Source organism: Bombina bombina, chromosome 3, assembly GCF_027579735.1.
Source record: "Bombina bombina isolate aBomBom1 chromosome 3, aBomBom1.pri, whole genome shotgun sequence".
Taxonomy (NCBI): domain Eukaryota; kingdom Metazoa; phylum Chordata; class Amphibia; order Anura; family Bombinatoridae; genus Bombina; species Bombina bombina.
The window spans coordinates 250,407,619-250,427,492 of NC_069501.1; the positions used below are offsets into that span (position 1 = coordinate 250,407,619).

General features: G+C 35.3%; 1 protein-coding gene across 2 annotated transcripts in view; it reads right to left on the bottom strand.

The window, feature by feature from the left end:
* The window catches only part of SH2B2 (SH2B adaptor protein 2), a 192,845-nt gene that overhangs the window by 77,346 nt on the left and 95,625 nt on the right, over positions 1-19,874 (bottom strand). For both annotated transcript variants that reach the window (XM_053706256.1, XM_053706255.1), the window contains exon 2: positions 9,787-10,664. In XM_053706256.1, the coding sequence (XP_053562231.1) occupies positions 9,787-10,638 (852 nt within the window). In that variant the 5' untranslated portion in view covers positions 10,639-10,664. The remainder of the gene's footprint in view (positions 1-9,786; positions 10,665-19,874) is intronic.

Genomic DNA, 19,874 nt, shown 5'->3' on the forward strand with positions numbered 1-19,874 from the left:
ATTTTTGTACAATAAAGTTCCAAGTTCTTTTATCCGAGAAGTGCCAGAGTTCTCTATGTTACATATTCCATTTTTGGCACTGTCTGGCGAACGGTGCTTACTCTGAAGCATATCTTGGATACACAGGTGACGTCATCCCCCCCTGATACTCCAGTGTGCCGTGATAGCGTGCGGAGAGGGTAAGGCAGAGCGCGACACTGCAAATACTGTAACGTATATATATATATATATATATATATATATATATATATATATATTTATGTGTTTATATGAAGGGCTGTTTCTAGGGAATCTGACTCCCAGGGCAAAATTCCAAAATGCGCCCCCTCACAGATTCTAAAGTCCGTCTCCTAGACCTTGCATGTCGCTCTGTCATTTAGAGGTCAGCTCCAAAGCAGCAGTGCACTACTAAGACCTAGCTGAACACATCTGGTGAGCAAATGACAAGAGACAAATGTGTGTTGCGGCAAACTACCAGTTAGCTCCTAGTAGTGCATTGCTGCTGCTAAGGATATGTGCATATGCTTTTCAACAATGGATACCAAAAGAACAAGAATAATAGAATTGTCTTAAAATTCTGTGGTGTATCCTAAATTATGAAAGTTTAATTTTGACTTCCCTATCCCTTTAAGTATGTCCTTTTTCTACTACAACGTTTTTTCCAAATATATTGATATTATCTAAAAATATATATATTTTACTAATTGCCATTATATTTATACTTTTCTTATAGCTATGCATATTTATTTGTTTAATGCATATCAATCCCTTTAAATCCTTATTCAAAATGTATCAACAAGACTTCCAATAGACTTTAAAGTTGAACTTTGCAGAAAAGTCATCAGGTAAGAGATTGTAATATGTCACTGGGTGTATTTTTAACATATTTAGGTGTCTTAAAATTATTTAGAAAAGTTATAACAATTGTTTCTTTACAAAATTCACTATTAAAGTCTATGGGATGTTTGCACATAAATAATTTGATAAAGAACTGTAATGGCTGTTTATTTTTCAAATATAATATACACACAGACAGTAATAGACAGCAACATGAACTCACATGCAGTAATAGACAGAGACATGCACTCAAAAACAGTAATAGACAGAGATATTGTCACGCCGCGCCGTTGCTAGGGGAGCTGATGCTGACCGGTCTCTTGGCGCCACTCCAGCAGGTACTTTAGCGGGCAGCAAGCGATCTGTCTCTCCTCATTTGCCTGATACTCTCTGCTCTGGGATATTCCCTATCTTTCCGGCTCAATGCCGGGATAACAAGACTACTGGCCGAGTTCGGTCTGATAGAGGAGTATCCCACGAGCCTTACAGACATGCACTCAAAGGCAGTCAGAGACATTCACACACAGAAAGTAATAGAAGAGACATGCACACACAGGCAATAATAGGCAGATACATGCACACACAGGCAGGGATAGATAGGCATACACACACACGGGCAGTAATAGGCAGATACATGCACACACAGGCAGTAATAGGCAGATACAGGCACACACAGGCAGGGATAGATAGACATACACACAGGCAGTAATAGGCAGATACATGCACACACAGGTAGGTATAGATAGGCATACACACACAGGCAGTAATAGGCAGATACAAGCACACACAGGCAGGTATAGATAGGCATACACACACAGACAGTAATAGGCAGATAGATGCACACACATACAGGCAGGTATAGATAGGCATACACACACAGGCAGTAATAGCAGACACAAGCACTCACAGGTGATTTTGTGAAAACTTGCCATTGTCATTATGGAGTAAATAACACATACATACACCCATCACTACTAAGCATTCGTAAAAAATAAGTAAATAAATAATACAAAAAAAACCCAGACATAATGTAAAAAAAATTTTTTTTTTTAATTGAACAGAAAACCTGTTCCTTAGTATGTGGAAACCCAATTTTTATAAAGCATCTTTTTGCTCAGTAAAACAAAAAAATATGTACATATCATTATGTAAAGACCATAAATAATTTGTCATATGCATAAAACATCACCTCTTTAGTGATACTGCTTAGTGAGATAATAGACTGCTTTTCTCAGGGTGATTCCTCTTCTTTTTACTTTCAGTTTTACCTCTAAGTACTTATCCGGTTTTAACACCCCCCCTTTGTTATCTTGTTGGTTCATTAGTATGATTGACATCCAATGCAGCCAATTAACAGCTTCCTTTTAAATATATATGTATATTTTTTTATTTTATTTTTTATATTTATTGAGGAAAGTTTACATACAACAATCATTAACATGTACATTGTGTTGTAGGCAAGGATATTACAGATTATAGTTGGTACAAGTATATATCCTTAAATTACTTTCCCATCTTTGTGTTTTATTGTTTTTCAAATGAAATTCAAATAAACTTTCCATAGTATCAAACTTATATAAACAATAACAATGTTCACTTTTGAATGGAACTTATCTGTACTAGTGAGTCTGATCAAAGTGTACTATCATCCACATTGGAATTTGTATAGGTCCATGTAAGTGTCCCTGTATCAGTTCCATGGACCAGTTTCAGAAAGCAAGCTGCAACGTCCATGTAACAACTCTTCCTTTAAAACTAATGGGTGGACATCAAACTAGTACAACATATTACTTTAAGGACTAAAGCGTACAGGTTAAGAGGAAGGAGGAAAGGAGTTAAGGAGAAGGGAGGAAGGAGACCGATCCACATTGATGTTGTTGGTCCGAGTGTTGGCTGAATTAGCCCATTATATTATGTAGAATGTAAAGATTCCTCCCATAAGAATTTGATCTCAGAGTAGGAAGTGTTTGAATTATATTTCATATGTCCATATTCTTCTAAATCCAAGAGTTCGTTCACTCTACCTTTCCACATTGTAATAGTGGGTGTTAAGGTTTTTTTCCAATATATATATATATATATATATATATATATATATATATATATATATATATATATATATATATATATATTTGTTATGTATATATATGCTTTTATCTGTGTATTTTAACCATTGCTATAGCAGTAGTTTATCAAGCAAGCAGTAGTGTTTGATAAACTACTGATATTCATTTCCCATTACATGTTAGTTATAGCAAGTTATCTATTTGCAGCAGTGACCGCGGTGAGGCCAGTGTCTGGTGAGGCACTGGCTAGTATCAGAGCTAGAAAAACACACATATGAACCTGAAAGAGGTTGCTTAAATTCTCCACCCCCTCAGTGCATCATACAGTTTCAGTGCTAACTGTTAAAAAGCTCTTCCTCCAGCAAGCTGCACCTGCATCCCCTCTTCCCTGATTGGTCTAACTGTGCTGCCTGCCTATTGGCTGACAGCAGCAGCACATAATACCAGGTAGCCAGTGGTAGGCAGAGGTTATGCAAGTTGTATGACACTTGTAAGATATTCTCAGCAAACAAGCTCCCAATATTAAATCAATCTGTAGAAAAATCCTAAAATAGGAACTCTTGCCTAATTTCTACACTTCCTTATTCTTCTTTCATATTTCTGCCCTAGTTTCCTCATGAAAAAAATCTTGGACCTCCCAAAACCTGCCCAGGAACCCCCAAAACTCTGACCAGAGTTGTTCATCATTGCCCCAAATAACTTCAGTCAGAGAGAGTGCTTCTTTTACATGAACACTGGCTCAAAATATGCCGCTCATGATGCAAATATGATAGCTGCCTCACATGTGGCTTTTTCATGATTGGCCTAATTATGTTGTATGATACCTGATCTGTCAGTGTGTCCACACTCCATCCAGCACTATCTAAGCAGTTGTGCAATCAAGGGAAGCTAAGCTTCTCACTGCCTCTCTTATAGTATTTGCAGTGACTCTCAGAAAATTTGGTGAGTTTTTTTTATTATTTTCATGTTACTTTCACATTATTTTCTTTTTTTTTCTTTCCATAACAGGCTCTGCCTCCCCTGACCACACGTGCCTGATGTGCAGATTTGTGACATGCTGCACATCGGCAGAGGAATTAGATGTTTGCTGGAGAAGCCAGTGCAGTACTGAGCACTCTCCCCCTAAATTGAACCTTCAGCCGCTAAGTGACACATGGGGACCAGAGTGTAACATATATAGCAGATGTTACATTAGTGTATCAGTATCTGATGCAATCACAGCTCCTACAGGCTCCACACACTTCTACTCTTTTTTTTTAAAATAGAGAAGCCTGCACTGCGCTATATATGTATTGCATGCAGGTAAAGGTGAACCCACATGCCTTGGATCTCTGAAGCAGCACTTTGAGTTTTTCTAACCAGGGCTGCTAGAGAAGAGGGAGATGACTTCAGCTAGGAGGGAGAGAAGGAAGGCAATGTGAGGAAGGAGAAGGAGCGGCTGCCCAAATGAGATAGAGACAATGTTTTTTCTGTGTAGTGTGTATTAAAGTAAAAAGCAGTGAGGGAAATGTGCGCATGGCAAAGCCAAATGTGCGCTTTCAGAAAAAAACACTGTTTACCACGGCACTGTTTTCTCTCAGTTCGCCACTAAATGTCCCTTGCGCCCTGGGCAGTAGCCCGGTCTGCCCGCCCCTAAAAGCGGCCCTGTTTATATGTATATGTTACGAGTAAACAGATTTGTAAAAAATACCCAGCAATTCAAAACATGTTAATGATAAATAAATTCACGGTGTATATAGTAACGTGCAAGGCTCTTTTCCTCACTGAACCAATGTGAAGCAGTATATACAACTTGAATAATCTGCTATTTACAGTATCTCTCTCCTAACATATCATCCTTTACTACAGTTTAGTATAATAATTATTAAGAAGAAGATTCAGAGTTGGAGGATATTATATTTACTGAGATCTTTTAGGTAGAAGACTCAAACCAGACTACATGGGATTCCAGGCAGCGGCCTATACCTCCACATCAACCCCCCCTGGCTAGATGTTTAGCCGGGTAGTGAAGTTTTAATCTGCTGTATTCAACATGCTAAGTCACGCGCCCTGAACTCCCATACATCAGAAGAGTGTGAGATACTGACGCTCAGGGAATCTGGAGAACATAATGACATCTTACTTCACAATGGAGTCTAGTATCATGACCCTTTTAGAATCTATATCCCATAAGATGGAGAGCCACTTCAGCTCCCTGGTGAGGCTCTTAGAGGCAGAGCGGGATGGAATTCCTGACAGGGAGAAGACTCACAGATCAATTAACACCCCAACTGATCTACAGGGTACAAAAGTATAGGTGTACAACAGAGGTTTTACTACCAACCCAGACAAGGTTTAAACAGATGAGCTACAGGTGGATACCAGAGAGGACCTACTGAGGTCTATTTTCTTAAAAAACCTGCTACTAAAAAAAAACGGTTTCCGATACAGTGTCTAAGATTGATAAGTCGAGCCGGGACCTCCGGGCGATACGGTCAGTCGCTAGGGGGCTTCGGATTGACTATGAGATGAAGCTTTCAGGGCCTACACTGTTTGATGCACTAATTGCTTCCGTTGCCCACCTTATGAAGTCAAAGACCCGCATTAACAGCAAACATGTGGGAGCTATTGTCCCTTCATCTGACATATGGCTCGCGGTACACGTGTTAGCGATTCCAGGTACCTCTACCTTACTAGACAAATACCGCCTTCTACACCATCAGGCATATGAGAGTGTGAATGAGTGAAACATTAAGAGAGACACTGATTCTATGTTTTGCGCCTGTGGAATAGGATAATACATGTCTCAGCTCTAGTTGGACAGATGACCTTTTATTTCATAAATCCATTTACCCATTTTATTTATACAGTATATTTATTTTACCTTTCTATCAAGCATTATATAACTTGCCATTCAGATGGTGATTAAGCCAAAGTATATCCTCCCTTACCGATGTTATGCCTAGTTTTTACCACATACATGAATGCAATCAGGTTTGTCTAAGTAGATTAGCCTTGGGGAAGGGGGTCTATTTATATATATTTTACTTCCTGCTTAGAGCCAGAAAATAGTGACTAGTATGGTACTGCTCTCCATGTGAGATGTTATAGATAGCTCATAATTTAGCCAGTACATTCATGACACAATGACTCTGTGCATAGTTATAGTTTATGCTCCAGTATTTTAATTCCATATAACTAACATTATATTCCCATTATCAGATAGCGTACACATAGTAGACAATTGCTAATACCTTCAATTACTTGATTTAGAGAGACCTTAGGGTCCTTATAGTAATACATTTCTCCACGTTGCACATATGTGCTTCACATGTTGTAGCTACTGATGCTATTGCCTCCCCAACTCACATACATACTCTCTGGAGAATAGTGCTATATGCTCTTCAGCTCCAGATCATTATATTTTTTGATCCTCAACCTTTAATCTACTTAATCAGCAAATTATCTGACCAGATATGTACAGCACTCTGGCAAATTAATTAAGCTACACTTCACTGAGTACACTATTTACTATTATGTATGTGAAAGGCTTAAATATTCCCTGAGTAGGTGTACGCACACATCATGCCTGACTTTTTCCAGTAGAAGTTCCTTTTAGTCAGTTTTAAATTGTCAGCATTTGGGAGTTCTAGTTAATTATTTTTATCCACTTGACTACTCTTAGCTGTTACATTGCTATTGTATCTATTTTGCTATATTGCTCTATTGTATCTTGTTTATATCACTATAATCTATCTAGGTCCAAAAGTGACCATTTCAAATTCTAATATTCTTCCCCTCGATTCTATAAATGTTGTTAGGTCCAAGAGTAACCGTCTGTGTCATATGAGGAATCTAACAAAGAAAATAGTGTAAAACATGTAATGTAACCCATTGTGATGTTCTTATATCAGTAGCTATTGTTAAATTGAAATTTCTGTCACTATTGTTCTATGGCAATTAATATATGTTGTACACTGCATAACCTCAATAAAAACTATTAAATAAAAAATATGTATATATATATATATATATATATATATATATATTAAAAATACACACACACACACACATATATAATATATATATATATATATATTTTTATATATATATATATATATATATATATATATATATATATATATATATATACATACATACATATCTATTTTGCTATATTGCTCTATTGTATCTTGTTTATATCATTATAATCTATCTAGGTCCAAAAGTGACCATTTCAAATTCTAATATTCCTCCCCTCGATTCTATAAATGTTTTTAGGTCCAAGAGTAACCGTCTGTGTCATATGAGGAATCTAATAAAGAAAATAGTGTAAAACATGTAATGTAACCCATTGTGGTGTTCTTATATCAGTAGCTATTGTTAAATTGAAATTTCTGTCACTATTGTTCTATGGCAATTAATATATGTTGTACACTGCATAACCTCAATAAAAACTATTAAATAAAAAAAAATAAAAAAAAATATATATATATATTAAAAATACACACACACACACACATATATATATATATATATATATATATATATATATATATATATATATATATATATATACACACACATACATACAGGTAACCTTAAATTTCATTCTTTATTAAACAAAAAAAAAATGAAAATTGTTTTTATAGCTTTATTTTTTGTTTTTATTTTGGATCTGCTCCTAAATTTAAATGTATTGTCTGGCTGACTATCAAAGCCTTTAAATATAGACACTTTAGTTTAATGTGCATGATGAAGTCACCAAATTGATATGCAATGAGATTAGGGATTGATAATTTAGTGCTCACCTTGGCTATGTAAAGGGGCGTAAAGGCATACAATTACCAAGCAAGGGCATTTAATGAGATATATATATATATATATATATATATATATATATATATTTAACAAGTTAATGAATGCACAGCTAATCTGATCTTGCTTCCTCCATTTTAAAGTGCAGCAATGTATTATTAAATGTCCTAACAATTTATATACAGTACACGGTCATATCTTTTTAAAGCACAAATCCTATGTTGAAATATCAGTCTGGGAGGATGACATGTCTGCATTTATAGTACATCCCCTTTTCTTTGTTTTTCTTTTAGTTCCAAAGGGATTCAACTAGTATGCAGTTTCACTAGTCTATTTCGGTAGTCACATTAAGGGTTTGCTTTTTCTTCTAATATTCACATTAGAATTCTCATCTAGTGCTTAGAAGATAATTAACTTTCCAAGAAAATGCAAGGTACTGTTAGGACTTAGCATAGTCATTTAGTATAGCGTGGGGTCAGATGGCACGCTCAAGCTTAGCAGATGGCGAATTTGTGAAATAAAAGCAAAACATGAATCGGAAAAGACTATTTCCCTAGAGCCTTGCATGTATATACCCAGCGTTATTAGCTGAACATATTGCAAATAGGAGTGCTTACACCCGTCACCAAAAACTTATTACAGCTTGTGGTTTAACCATGGAAAAATAACAAAGACAAGTGTATTTCGATAACGTGCGATCATTCAGTAATACGTCTGAAATACCATAAATCAATGTTCAATGATAATAAAAGAATGAAGACTCAGAGGCTGTCAATTCTCGCATTCAGTCTTTTGTTCTCAAAGCTTTTATTGCAGATCAGAACTTTAAATAATATTAATAGAATTTACCAGATCAACATTTTTTTAAAAAAGGGGGAAAAGAAGTGGGTTTTAAGGTTTCTACATTTCATTTTTATTCTGACAACCCTGGAATAAGCATAACAGATTATTATTATTATAAATCTGAATCACCTCATCAAGTGCAAAGGCACATGAAACCCAACACTCTTCTTTCATTATTCAGATGGAGCATGCAATTTTAAAAATATTTACTTTTATTATCAAATTTGCTTCATTCACTTAGTGTCCCTTGTTGAAGGAGCAGTAATGCATTACTGGAGAGCTAGCTAAACATGTTGGGTGAGACAATGACAAAAATAATATATGTGCAGCCACCAATCAGCTCTCAATCATTGCTGCTACCTAAGTATGTTTTTCAACAAAGGACACCAAAGGAACAACAAAGCAAATTAGATAATGTTAGTAAATTGGATAGCTGTTTAAAATGGCATGCTCTATCTGAAACATGAAAGTTTAATTTGGACTTTCATGTCTCTTTAATTGTTATATTTCTAGCATTGGGAATTTTATATATAACTATAAATGGTTTTTTTTTATCATAATTTATTATGTTACTTTTTAAAATAATTTAAAGCTTATAATGGGAATTTACAATATGATTTTTCTTTTCTATGAATCATCAGATACAGGGACCTCAAATTAATAGGAATGTAAATTGCAATCATAAATATAGAACAGGTTTTAAACCCAGTAAATATATATATATTTTTTTTCATGAGAAATAGATCTTCTCTTAATGGGTTGCTAGCCCTGTCCCTTACAGTCTTACTTCCTGATTTTTTGGTAAAAAAGGAACTATGATCCATGGACTGCCTATGGTTGGTGCACAATAAAAAAAAAAAATAATAAAGATAAAAAATGTTAAATTAGATATTTCTCATAGAAAAATGTTTAAATGTCCATTTTAAATTATCTGGATGTAAATTTTGTTACTTTAAAAAAATTCTGCAACATATGTCAGGCTGTACATCCTAATTCTAATACAAAATATGCTGTTATAAAAGTGATTGAAATCACTAAATAAAATGGATGATATTTACCGTTTAAAGAGTTAATTTAAATGCATATGTACTCAAATGTTGAACATTATACAGCATGTATGCTACAAAACATACAGATAAAGGTGTAAAACTAAATCATTAAATAGTTTGAGAGCGTTCAACTAGAGAGCAACAAATATCACTTTTCAGTGCTTAAACTTTATTAAACAATGTAGAGATCTTACCTTTGGAGGCACATAAAACTCAAGTAGAAATCTTTCTCCTTCCATTTTCACTGCCTTTCTTAAGAGCAACCGACATTTTTGCCATTGAGAACTACTAACACAATTTGTATCATCTGCTACCATGTACCTGAGAGTTCCTTCTCTTTGAATGTCAACAATATCTATTTTTGATGACTGCATTTTTGAGAGTCTTAATTTGTGAGTCCATTTTTCTCTTGGCTCAACCTGTTCCTTGCTACCTACAGAACAGAGTTCACGTTCTGAACGTTTAATTTGTTCGTTATCCAAACTTGGTTCAGGAGAAGATTTTCTATGCCACATCTCCTTCATGCCATCTACCACACATAAACTCATATTTCTCAAAGAAAATCCCTTCTTGAACTTTGGCTTTGTATTCCCATGAACTGAAACATCCTCAGAACTGCGTGAGTGACCATATGATGAAACTTTATGAACTCGAGCCTGAGTCCGACTTAAATATCTATTTGTAACAGGATTATCCATGCTGTCTAATGACTCTGTTGACGTTTCTTCTTTACGGCACACAAAATCCCTTGCAAAAGGCACCTGGCAGTTTTGAAGACCTACAAATGGAACAATGTTATATTTTGTTGGTGAATCAGACACATATACCCTGCTGACCTCAAAACTGAAGAAGTCTAAAAAATTGGCGGCAAAATGATGAGAGAATGACGTCTCTGCCCCAGGAGCATTGTAGTGGGGATTCTCCCTCAAAAACTGACAGAATTTTTGAGCAAAGTCAACTGCGGCAGATTGAGCATGAAGTTCACAGAACTCCTTCCAATTGGGAATCTGGGAGGACGAATCTTGATTATGTGCATCCCCGTTCATGGCTACTCCATTCCACTCTTAAAAACCTGTAATACAAAGAAAAATAGACTTGTTAAGTCCTCCCTTTACAGCTTTTTTCCTAGGAATTGGAACACAGTCACATCTATGTTTTTATAAAACAAATACATAAAGAAATGTAATGGGTTAGATTATCAATGCTCAAATTCTGTTTAACTCTTTGTTTGAACTGGCGACTGGCTTGGTATATGACTTTAGCTTGTTTGTGCATTTGTTTAATTATTTTGTGCTGCTTTTCCCTGTGAGGCCTTGACCCAAAATGTCAGGCTTTGTCTACCTTAACCCTGGATTTCTCTGCTATCAGAAGATCTGCATTTAAGTAACTTATTAAAGTTTATATTCTTCTGGATAGCAAAACTAAACTCTTACAAAGTTATGTCTTTCTTTGATATTTGAATTTATAAACTTAAAGTTACTTTAGAGTACTTAATTGTTGTTTGTTTTGTAGGAGCTGATTAAAGTACTTGAGAGCGTTCAGTTACTAAGTTTAGTCTGGCCTTTGTTTGAACACTGTGTTTACATCCAGTGCTCTAGTAAGGGCTTGTGGTGAGCTGGGCCTCTCAGCTATTGATTCAAGCTTGTTTCATTCTGAAACAACAGCACTCCACAGACACTGAGAAGACGTGTGCTCGAAGAGGAAATCGGTTTGCTGTTTGTTACACAGATAAATATTAAATGGAGAGTAAACACTTTGTAATTACAAGACAATTCTGTTGTCTTGCTGTATAATAACATTTCAGCCAAGTCTAAACATTAAAATTATAAAATAAAATAACATTTTGTTCGCCGTAATTTAATAGCAAAACTCCACCCACCACATGCCTCATGTGAAAGAGCCAATCTGAACTTGAGTCTGCAGCTGACAAGGCTAGCCTTGGTCAAATTGTTAGTATAAAAAGCATTGTTTAGCAGTCTATTATCTGCTAAAGGCAAATAGAAAAATATATGTAGCAAGGTTATCCTTGACAGGTCTGCAGTGTGATTTTTCAATCCTGAGAATTACAAAATCTACAATATTCAGAGCTAAATTACATGAAAAGGGAGCAAAATATATAATAAAAGTATACTGGAAATTTGTTTTACTATGCATAGCTAAACCTTTTATAATTAAATCTCAATGTTTATCCTGTCCCTTTAACAACGTAAATGAGCAAATTGGATTCATATAGTTAATGGATGTCAGTTATAAAAGCATGACCTATACTGATGGAGGTAATGGATATTTCTCTGCAATATGATCTCATTTTCACAGCAGCTATGTAGTTTAGTCTCATTTAAAGGAATAGTAAACATTTTAACAAACATAAAACACTAAAAACAAATCCTCAGTATATCTACATATAGTGTTTTCCATTCCAGCAGCCATAATACAACAGTTAGCAGATTAAACATATTAAGGTAGAATCACTGTGTAATTTCAGTTTGTGTAACATCTATGTGAACTACTGCTTTGTGGTGTCCTGCTAAAAAGATGATGAAGGGTTAACAATTTAACCCCTACTTGCTTATTTTAGTACTTGCTATAAAGGTTTCCTTGCTATGTCAATTGACTGCTTGAGAGTAAGGGAGAAGATGAGGCCCTTGATGATTAAACCTGATATAACAGTGCAAAAAGAAAATGCTCTAATATGTTACAGCTAGTTTATTATTGCACTATTGCTTGCATATAACCATCTGTTTAACCCTGTAAAAGGGGTAAACACATAATTAATGTCAGCTCCAGAGCAGCAATTTACTACTGGGAGCTACCTGAACAAATCTGACGAGCCAATGACAAAAGACAAATGTGTGTATCCACCAATAAACAGTTTCCAGTAGTGCATTGCTGATGCTGAGGATATGTACATATTCTTTTCAACAAATGAAGTATATTTTTTACCTATCCTTTAAGCAATCAGTATGACTAAATTATACATATTTAAGTGCTTATTTGGGGTGGACTGGAGTGGGTGGGGTTATGCAATCCATAAATGGGCGTGGCTTTTCTCCAAAGTGTCCGTGAATTTTTTTTTCAAATGTTGGCATCTATGGATGTCGAGTACTTACTAATAACAAGCTAATTGTGGTAATTTCTTTGCGATACATTTCCATGTGAATCACAAAATCTCTATTATCCTTAGTTAAAGTGAAGGTCAATTTTCATGTAAAAGTGCCCGTTTTTAAAAAAAAAAAACTATAAAAAACAAGGGCACTTTCATTCATAAAAATTGTCATTTCAGCCGTTTTTTTAAAATATACTTACCTTTTCTTCTTGAAGCCGCTCCAGTGCTTCACCAGCCCGTCGCAAGCCTCTTCATACGTCAGCAATGACGATTCAGGCATCCTCCAATCACGGCTTCCCCCCTGGGGTAATCATTGCCTGAGGCAACGCCTTGATTGGAGGAAGCCGGTCATTGCTGGGTAAGTAAACCAGGAAGAATCAGGCGGGGCATTGTTTCAGAACGGCGTTCCGGCATTTCAGAAGAACAAGGTATTTTTAAAATACGGTGCCATGTCAATTTTCATGAATGAAAGTGCCCCTGTTTTTAATAGTTTTTTTAAAAACCGGGCACTTTCACATGAAAATTGACCTTCACTTTAAATCTAAAAAAGAGCTTTCCTACTGTCCACAGGTTATATAAAAGATATGCAATATATTAGTATTAAATGGATATGAAACCCAATGTTTTTCTTTCATGATGCAGACAGAGCATACATTTGTTAACTACTTTCTAATTTACGTCTATTATCAATTTTGCTTAATTCTCTTGTTATACAATGCACTACTAGGAGATAGCTGAACACATTGGTAAACCAATCACAAGAGGCACATATGTGCAGTCACCAACCACTGGCTAGCTCCCAGCTACTGAGCCTACCTAAGAATGCCTTTTAACAAAGAATATTAAGAGAATGAAGCAAATTAGATAAAAGAGGTAAATTGAAAAGTTGATTAAAATTGTATGCTCTATCTAAATCATGAAATAAATATTTTTGGTTTCATGCCCTTCTCTAAGTTCACTTTAATAATACTTTATTCTTAATATTTAGGGATTAATTAATATATTTACTTAAATTGGCTAATATCTAGTTCACAGTGTACACGTATACGAGTCATTGTAATTGGCTGATGGCTGTCACATGACAAAGTGGGTAGGGGAAAAGAAATGATCTATGAAATATCTCAGGAAAAATAAATCTACGGATAATTTAAAATTCAGAGTATGTGCTATTGCATTGTCTCTTTATTGTGCATTTGTGGATTATAACATTCTATTGTGTCTGATGGTATTTTAATCTCACACATGTAAGCGAGTAATTAGGTAACATGTAATATGGGTAGACTTGATGGACCTTTTTTGGTTGTTATCTACAGTCAAATTCTATGCTTCTATGCTTTACTGTAACCTTAAGATATGTGAAAGGGCTACTGTATATATGTATAAAGTTTCGGTTGGAAATCCAGTTTCTACCGATATAGGAATAGATTACGAGTAGAGCATTTTTTTGTACTTCTACTTGTACGTTACCTTCACTAAAGGGAGTCTTTTTGCTTGCGTCGGGTTCTGCTCATATTACAAGTTGAAAGTAAAAAGTTAGTGTGTTTCAATGGAGCATGCAAACGACAAAAAAAACTAACATCCATACTTGCCCACTAACCCAAGTGCATTTATTTAAGAGCGCTAACACGAAGCTTGTTAAATTTGATTGTGCAAAAGCATTTACTTTCATTCAACTCATAATACACATTCTATTTTCGTTGGGTGCAAAAAGCAAAACAAAAATGATATCGCTTGCGCGCTACAGTTAGCGCTCCACTCATAATCTAGCTCATAACAAGTTTTACTTAAAGGGACAGTATACACCAATTTTAATTTAATTGCATGTAATAGGCACTACTATAAAGAATAATATGCACAAATACCGATCTAAAAATCCAGTATAAAACCTTTTAAAAATTTACTTAGAAGCTCCCAGTATAACACTGTTGATGAGATTACTCTGGGGCACCCACTGAAAGTGGCTAAAAGCAGACCCTCCCCAATCCCCTGCATATGAAAATACCCATTATACAAACAGAAGCAATCTGAAGTATGTATACATCAGTATACATCTAAAACTGTGGGGCTTGGTTAGGAGTCTGAAAATCAGCACAATGTTATTTAAAAATAAGCAAAACTATACATTTTTTTTACAAAAACACTCCCAGATGGGCTATATAAATGGCTCATCTACAAAACATTTATGCAAAGAAAAATCTAGTGTGCAATGTCCCGTAATACAAAAATATGTTTTCATGAACTGTTCTGTTGAAAATCATCAGGTTCGCAGCTGTGGGCTTTAAGCAGCTGTATCCATTTTGGATTGTGATCACTTGAAAAACATTTTGGCAGAAAAACAAAAATCATTATCATACACAGATTATTATTTAACTATTATCAGTTATTTGTTGAGCGACAACAGATTCTGCAGTGCTTAAGTCTGCAGTGTGCTTTTTCAAAACTGAGAATTAGAAAAGACAAAATCTGCACAGCTAAATTACATGAAAAGGAAGCAGGTATATTTGTTTTACTATGAATAACTAAACATGTTAAATTAAAATCTCAAAGTGTTTTATGGTCCCTTTACTTTGATGTTAAAGAGGCATTCTATTACATAGCATTGTAGATCATAACTTTACAATATACTCTTAATTAGCACTGCTATCAGCAACTGCCCTATTGCTGATCTTAGGAGCAAACACAGATGGTGATTAATGCATATGTTTTGTTCCAATGGTTGATTGACATGGGAAGCGTGTGAACAGGGCATATGTATCAATTGGAAGACAGCAAGGCTCTCTGATTGGTACACAAACAAAAGCAACAGTATATGATCCTAAACTTATTTTGCTCTTGATAAATTATTATTTTTTTATAATGGTAGCACATAGTTTATATGCAAATGATCTTCCTTAGAGTTTTATTTATTCTTAAAATATAAAAACAATATCAGTTGTATTCTTCTTTTGAAGAACTCCTAATCCTCATGCTTAATTTAGAAATCAGTTACTATCTTGAGGAATCAGCACAATAACTGCATGTATGCCCTTAGCAAATTTGATTTTAGTTTAAGTTTAGCTTTACTCAGATCACTCTAACTTCCAAAATCAATGAAAGCATAAAATTGAGTTTGGTCCATTCTCATATTATCATAGCTTTAAATAAAAACTACTTTCAATTTAAAGTTATGGCACTCTGACAAAGAACCCCTCATTTGTGCACAAGGAACTTAGCCTGTTATTTTTATAATGTGCATGCTTAAACATTATTCACATCACTACACATGCTTAGATAATACAATAATATGAACATATAAAGGCATAGTTCCTAGTTTTTATTTCAATTCATTAGAAGATTTAAGCAAAGTGATTCAAGCAGGCGTTCTCAGAATTTTCAGATTCAAAGTCATTCCAATAAATTTGAAACCCCAGAATTCTCATGTATTAAATATTTTTTAGGGAGGGAGTAAGATAATTCACTGTTAGTATTCCAGTCCATTATAAAATGGTCTTTGCATTTTTTTACATAATTTAAATGTATTTAATGTAACAGCCATACTCTCTTAAAAATAAGTCATTAAAAATTAAAAAAAATATTTTAATAGTATAATATTTAATGTGTATTATTTTTTGGTTTATTAAAAATATATACATAGATGCCCCTTTCTAAAAAACAAACTTTTCGTGGTTATGCTTGTGGGCAAGCTATTGCCCAGCAATAGAGCTTATCGATTAGCTTCTGTCTTATGGACCACCTGTACCTAGATATGCACATATAAAATCAAAACAAAGCAACTTTAATATAATCTTTTTTTTCATGGAATAAAAGTGATTTTAATAGAATTAAACAGGGCTCTTTCATATGCAAGATAGACATGCCCCTTTAACTTCTATTCACAGCACTTTCGTTTTACGCTTGGCATAGAGTTCAAATGCTCATCTTTTATTCACTATTTACTGGAAGGAACATGAAGGTGTCTCATCAGTTACCCTCAAGTAATTCCACTTTACAATGTCCTACATATAACAGCTACAATATGTTACTGTTTTATGGAAAGATTATGGTTTTCAAATATATGTAGAAAACCATAAAATTCATACTTACAGATTCCTTGGCTTTATTTCAAGATATCTCTCCCAAACTGTTTTTCATGCAATCAAATGCATATTTATTTAGCTAGCTTACATTTTACGTCACTAATTATTAATGATCCATCTGGTGAGACACCAGTTCCTTATTCAGTTCTATAAAAAAAATAATATTAAAGTTGCTGGATTTGCATTTTTCTGCTTCCAAACCCTAAACTTGTGCATACCAAGCTATAATAACTGGCTAATGACATATTTTTAACTTGCTTATCAGGGGCTGATTATGTTACAAACCTTGCGTATGAGCTTTAACGTGTACAAAGACATCCTTACATCACTTAAAGGACCACTAAATATAGTAGAATAGCAAAATCAATAGATAGATGATGCAAAAGCCCTTAGTTTGAATTTCACATGAGATGTAGATTTGGTTTTCTGTCAAATTTCAAACTTAGTTTTATTCATCTTCCCACTGCATCATGTGACAGCCATTAGCCAACCACAAAACACATACATAGGTATAGTCTGTGAATCTTGCACATGCTCAGTAGGATTCTGGTGCCTCAGAAAGTGTGCATATAAAGATTGTGCACATTTAGATAATGAATATGAATTGGAAAGTTATTTAAAATTGTGTGCTCTATTTGGATCATGAAAATTTAATTTTGACTTTATTGGTACTTTTAATATGGTTAATAAGTGATATTCTTTTTTAACCCCTTAACGACTGAGGACGTGCAGGGTACGTCCTCTAAAGGATGTCAGTTAACGACCAAGGACGTACCCTGCACGTCCTCAGTCTGGAAAGCAGCTGGAAGCGATCCTGCTCGCTTCCAGCTGCTTTCCGGTTATTGCAGTGATGCCTCGACATCAAGGCATCCTGCAATAACACTTTCTGGCCATCCGATGCAGAGAGAGCCACTCTGTGGCCCTCTCTGCACCGGACATCGATGGCCGGTATCGTTGGTGGGTGGGAGCCGACTTGGGAGGCGGGTGGGCGGCCATCGGTGAGATCTGGAAGGTGGAGGGGGGCGGGATCGGGGGCAGAGCCTGCCAGTACCCAAGATGGCGCACATTAAGTCAGAGGGGGAGGGTTAGAGAGCTGTTTGGTGGGGGATCAGTGAGGTTGGGGGCTAAGGGGGATCCTACACAGAAGCATATGTAAATATGCAAAAAAAATGCACAAAAAAGCCCAAATTTTCCTTTTATTTTAGTACTGGCAGAGTTTCTGCCAGTACTTAAGATGGCGGGGACATTTGTGGGGTAGGGGAGGGAAGAGAGATGTTTGGGAGGGATCAGGGGGTCTGATGTTTCAGGTGGGAGGCTGATCTTTACACTAAAGCTAAAATTAACCCTGCAAGCTCCCTACAAGCTACCTAATTAACCCCTTCACTGCTAGCCATAATACACGTGTGATGCGCAGCGCCATTTAGCAGCATTCTAATTACCAAAAAGCAACGCCAAAGTCATATATGTCTGCTATTTCTGAACAAAGGGGATCCCAGAGAAGCATTTACAACCATTTGTGCCATAATTGCACAAGCTGTTTGTAAATGATTTCAGTGAGAAACCTAAAATTGTGAAAAATTTAAATTTTTTTTTAATTTGATCGCATTTGGCGGTGAAATGGTGGCATGAAATATACCAAAATTGGCCTAGATCAATACTTGGGGTTGTCTACTACACTACACTAAAGATAAAATTAACCCTAGAAGCTCCCTACATGCTCCCTAATTAACCCCTTCACTGCTGGGCATAATACACGTGTGGTGCGCAGTGGCATTTAGCGGCCTTCTAATTACCAAAAAGCAATGCCAAAGCCATATATGTCTAATATTTCTGAACAAAGGGGATCCCAGAGAAGAATTTACAACCATTTATGCTATAATTGCACAAGCAGTTTGTAAATAATTTCAGTGAGAAACTGAAAGTTTGTGAAAAAAATTGTGAAAAAGTGAACGATTTTTTGTATTTGATCGCATTTGGCGGTGAAATGGTGGCATGAAATATACCAAAATGGGCCTAGATCAATACTTTGGGATGTCTACTAAAAAAAAATATATACATGTCAATGGATATTCAGGTATTCCTGAAAGATATTAGTGTTCTAATGTAACTAGCGCTAATTTTGAAAAAAAATGGTTTGAAAATAGCAAAGTGCTACTTGTATTTATGGCCCTATAACTTACAAAAAAAGCAAAGAAGATGTAAACATTGGGTATTTCTAAACTCAGGACAAAATTTAGAAATTATTTAGCATGGGTGTTTTTTGGTGGTTGTAGATATGTAACAGATTTTGGGGTTCAAAGTTAGAAAAAGTGTGTTTTTTTTCCATTTTTCCTCATATTTTATAATTTTTTTATAGTAAATGATAAGATATGATGAAAATAATGGTATCTTTAGAAAGTCCATTTAATGGCGAGAAAAACGGTATATAATATGTGTGGGTACAGTAAATGAGGAAGAGGAAAATTACAGCTAAACACAAACACCGCAGAAATGTAAAAATAGCCTTGGTCCCAAACGGACAGAAAATGGAAAAGTGCTCTGGTCACTAAGGGGTTAAGCTTAAAAAGAGTATTTGCCATTCCAAATGCATGGCACAGATCTACTAGAGAACATGAAAAACACCACAGGCCTTCAAATTACTCTTTTGTTGCTTCTGTATAGAACTCTACATAGTTTATGTCTAACCTGCATTGTGATTGAAAGGGACAGTAAAGTTAAAATGAAACTTAAATCAATTGGATACAGGAGGGCAATTTAAACAACTTTCCAATTCACTTTTATTATCAATTTTGCTTAGTTCTCTTGCTATCCTTTTGTAAAGAGTAATCCTAGATGAGCTCATGAATGTGCATGTGTCTTTAGCCATCTGGGAGCTGTGTCTGCAACATTGTTTATAGCAATGTTATAGGTAGTTACAAGCACAACTGACATAAAATGCTTCAAACACTCTATGGCAGCAGAGTTTGCAACTATGTATAACATTGTTTAAAGCATTTTTGCAGACTCTTGACAGAAGTACACATGCACACTTCTGAACTTACCTAGGATTACTCTTTAACAAAGGATACCAAGTAGGGTGACCACATTTCCAAACTGCCAT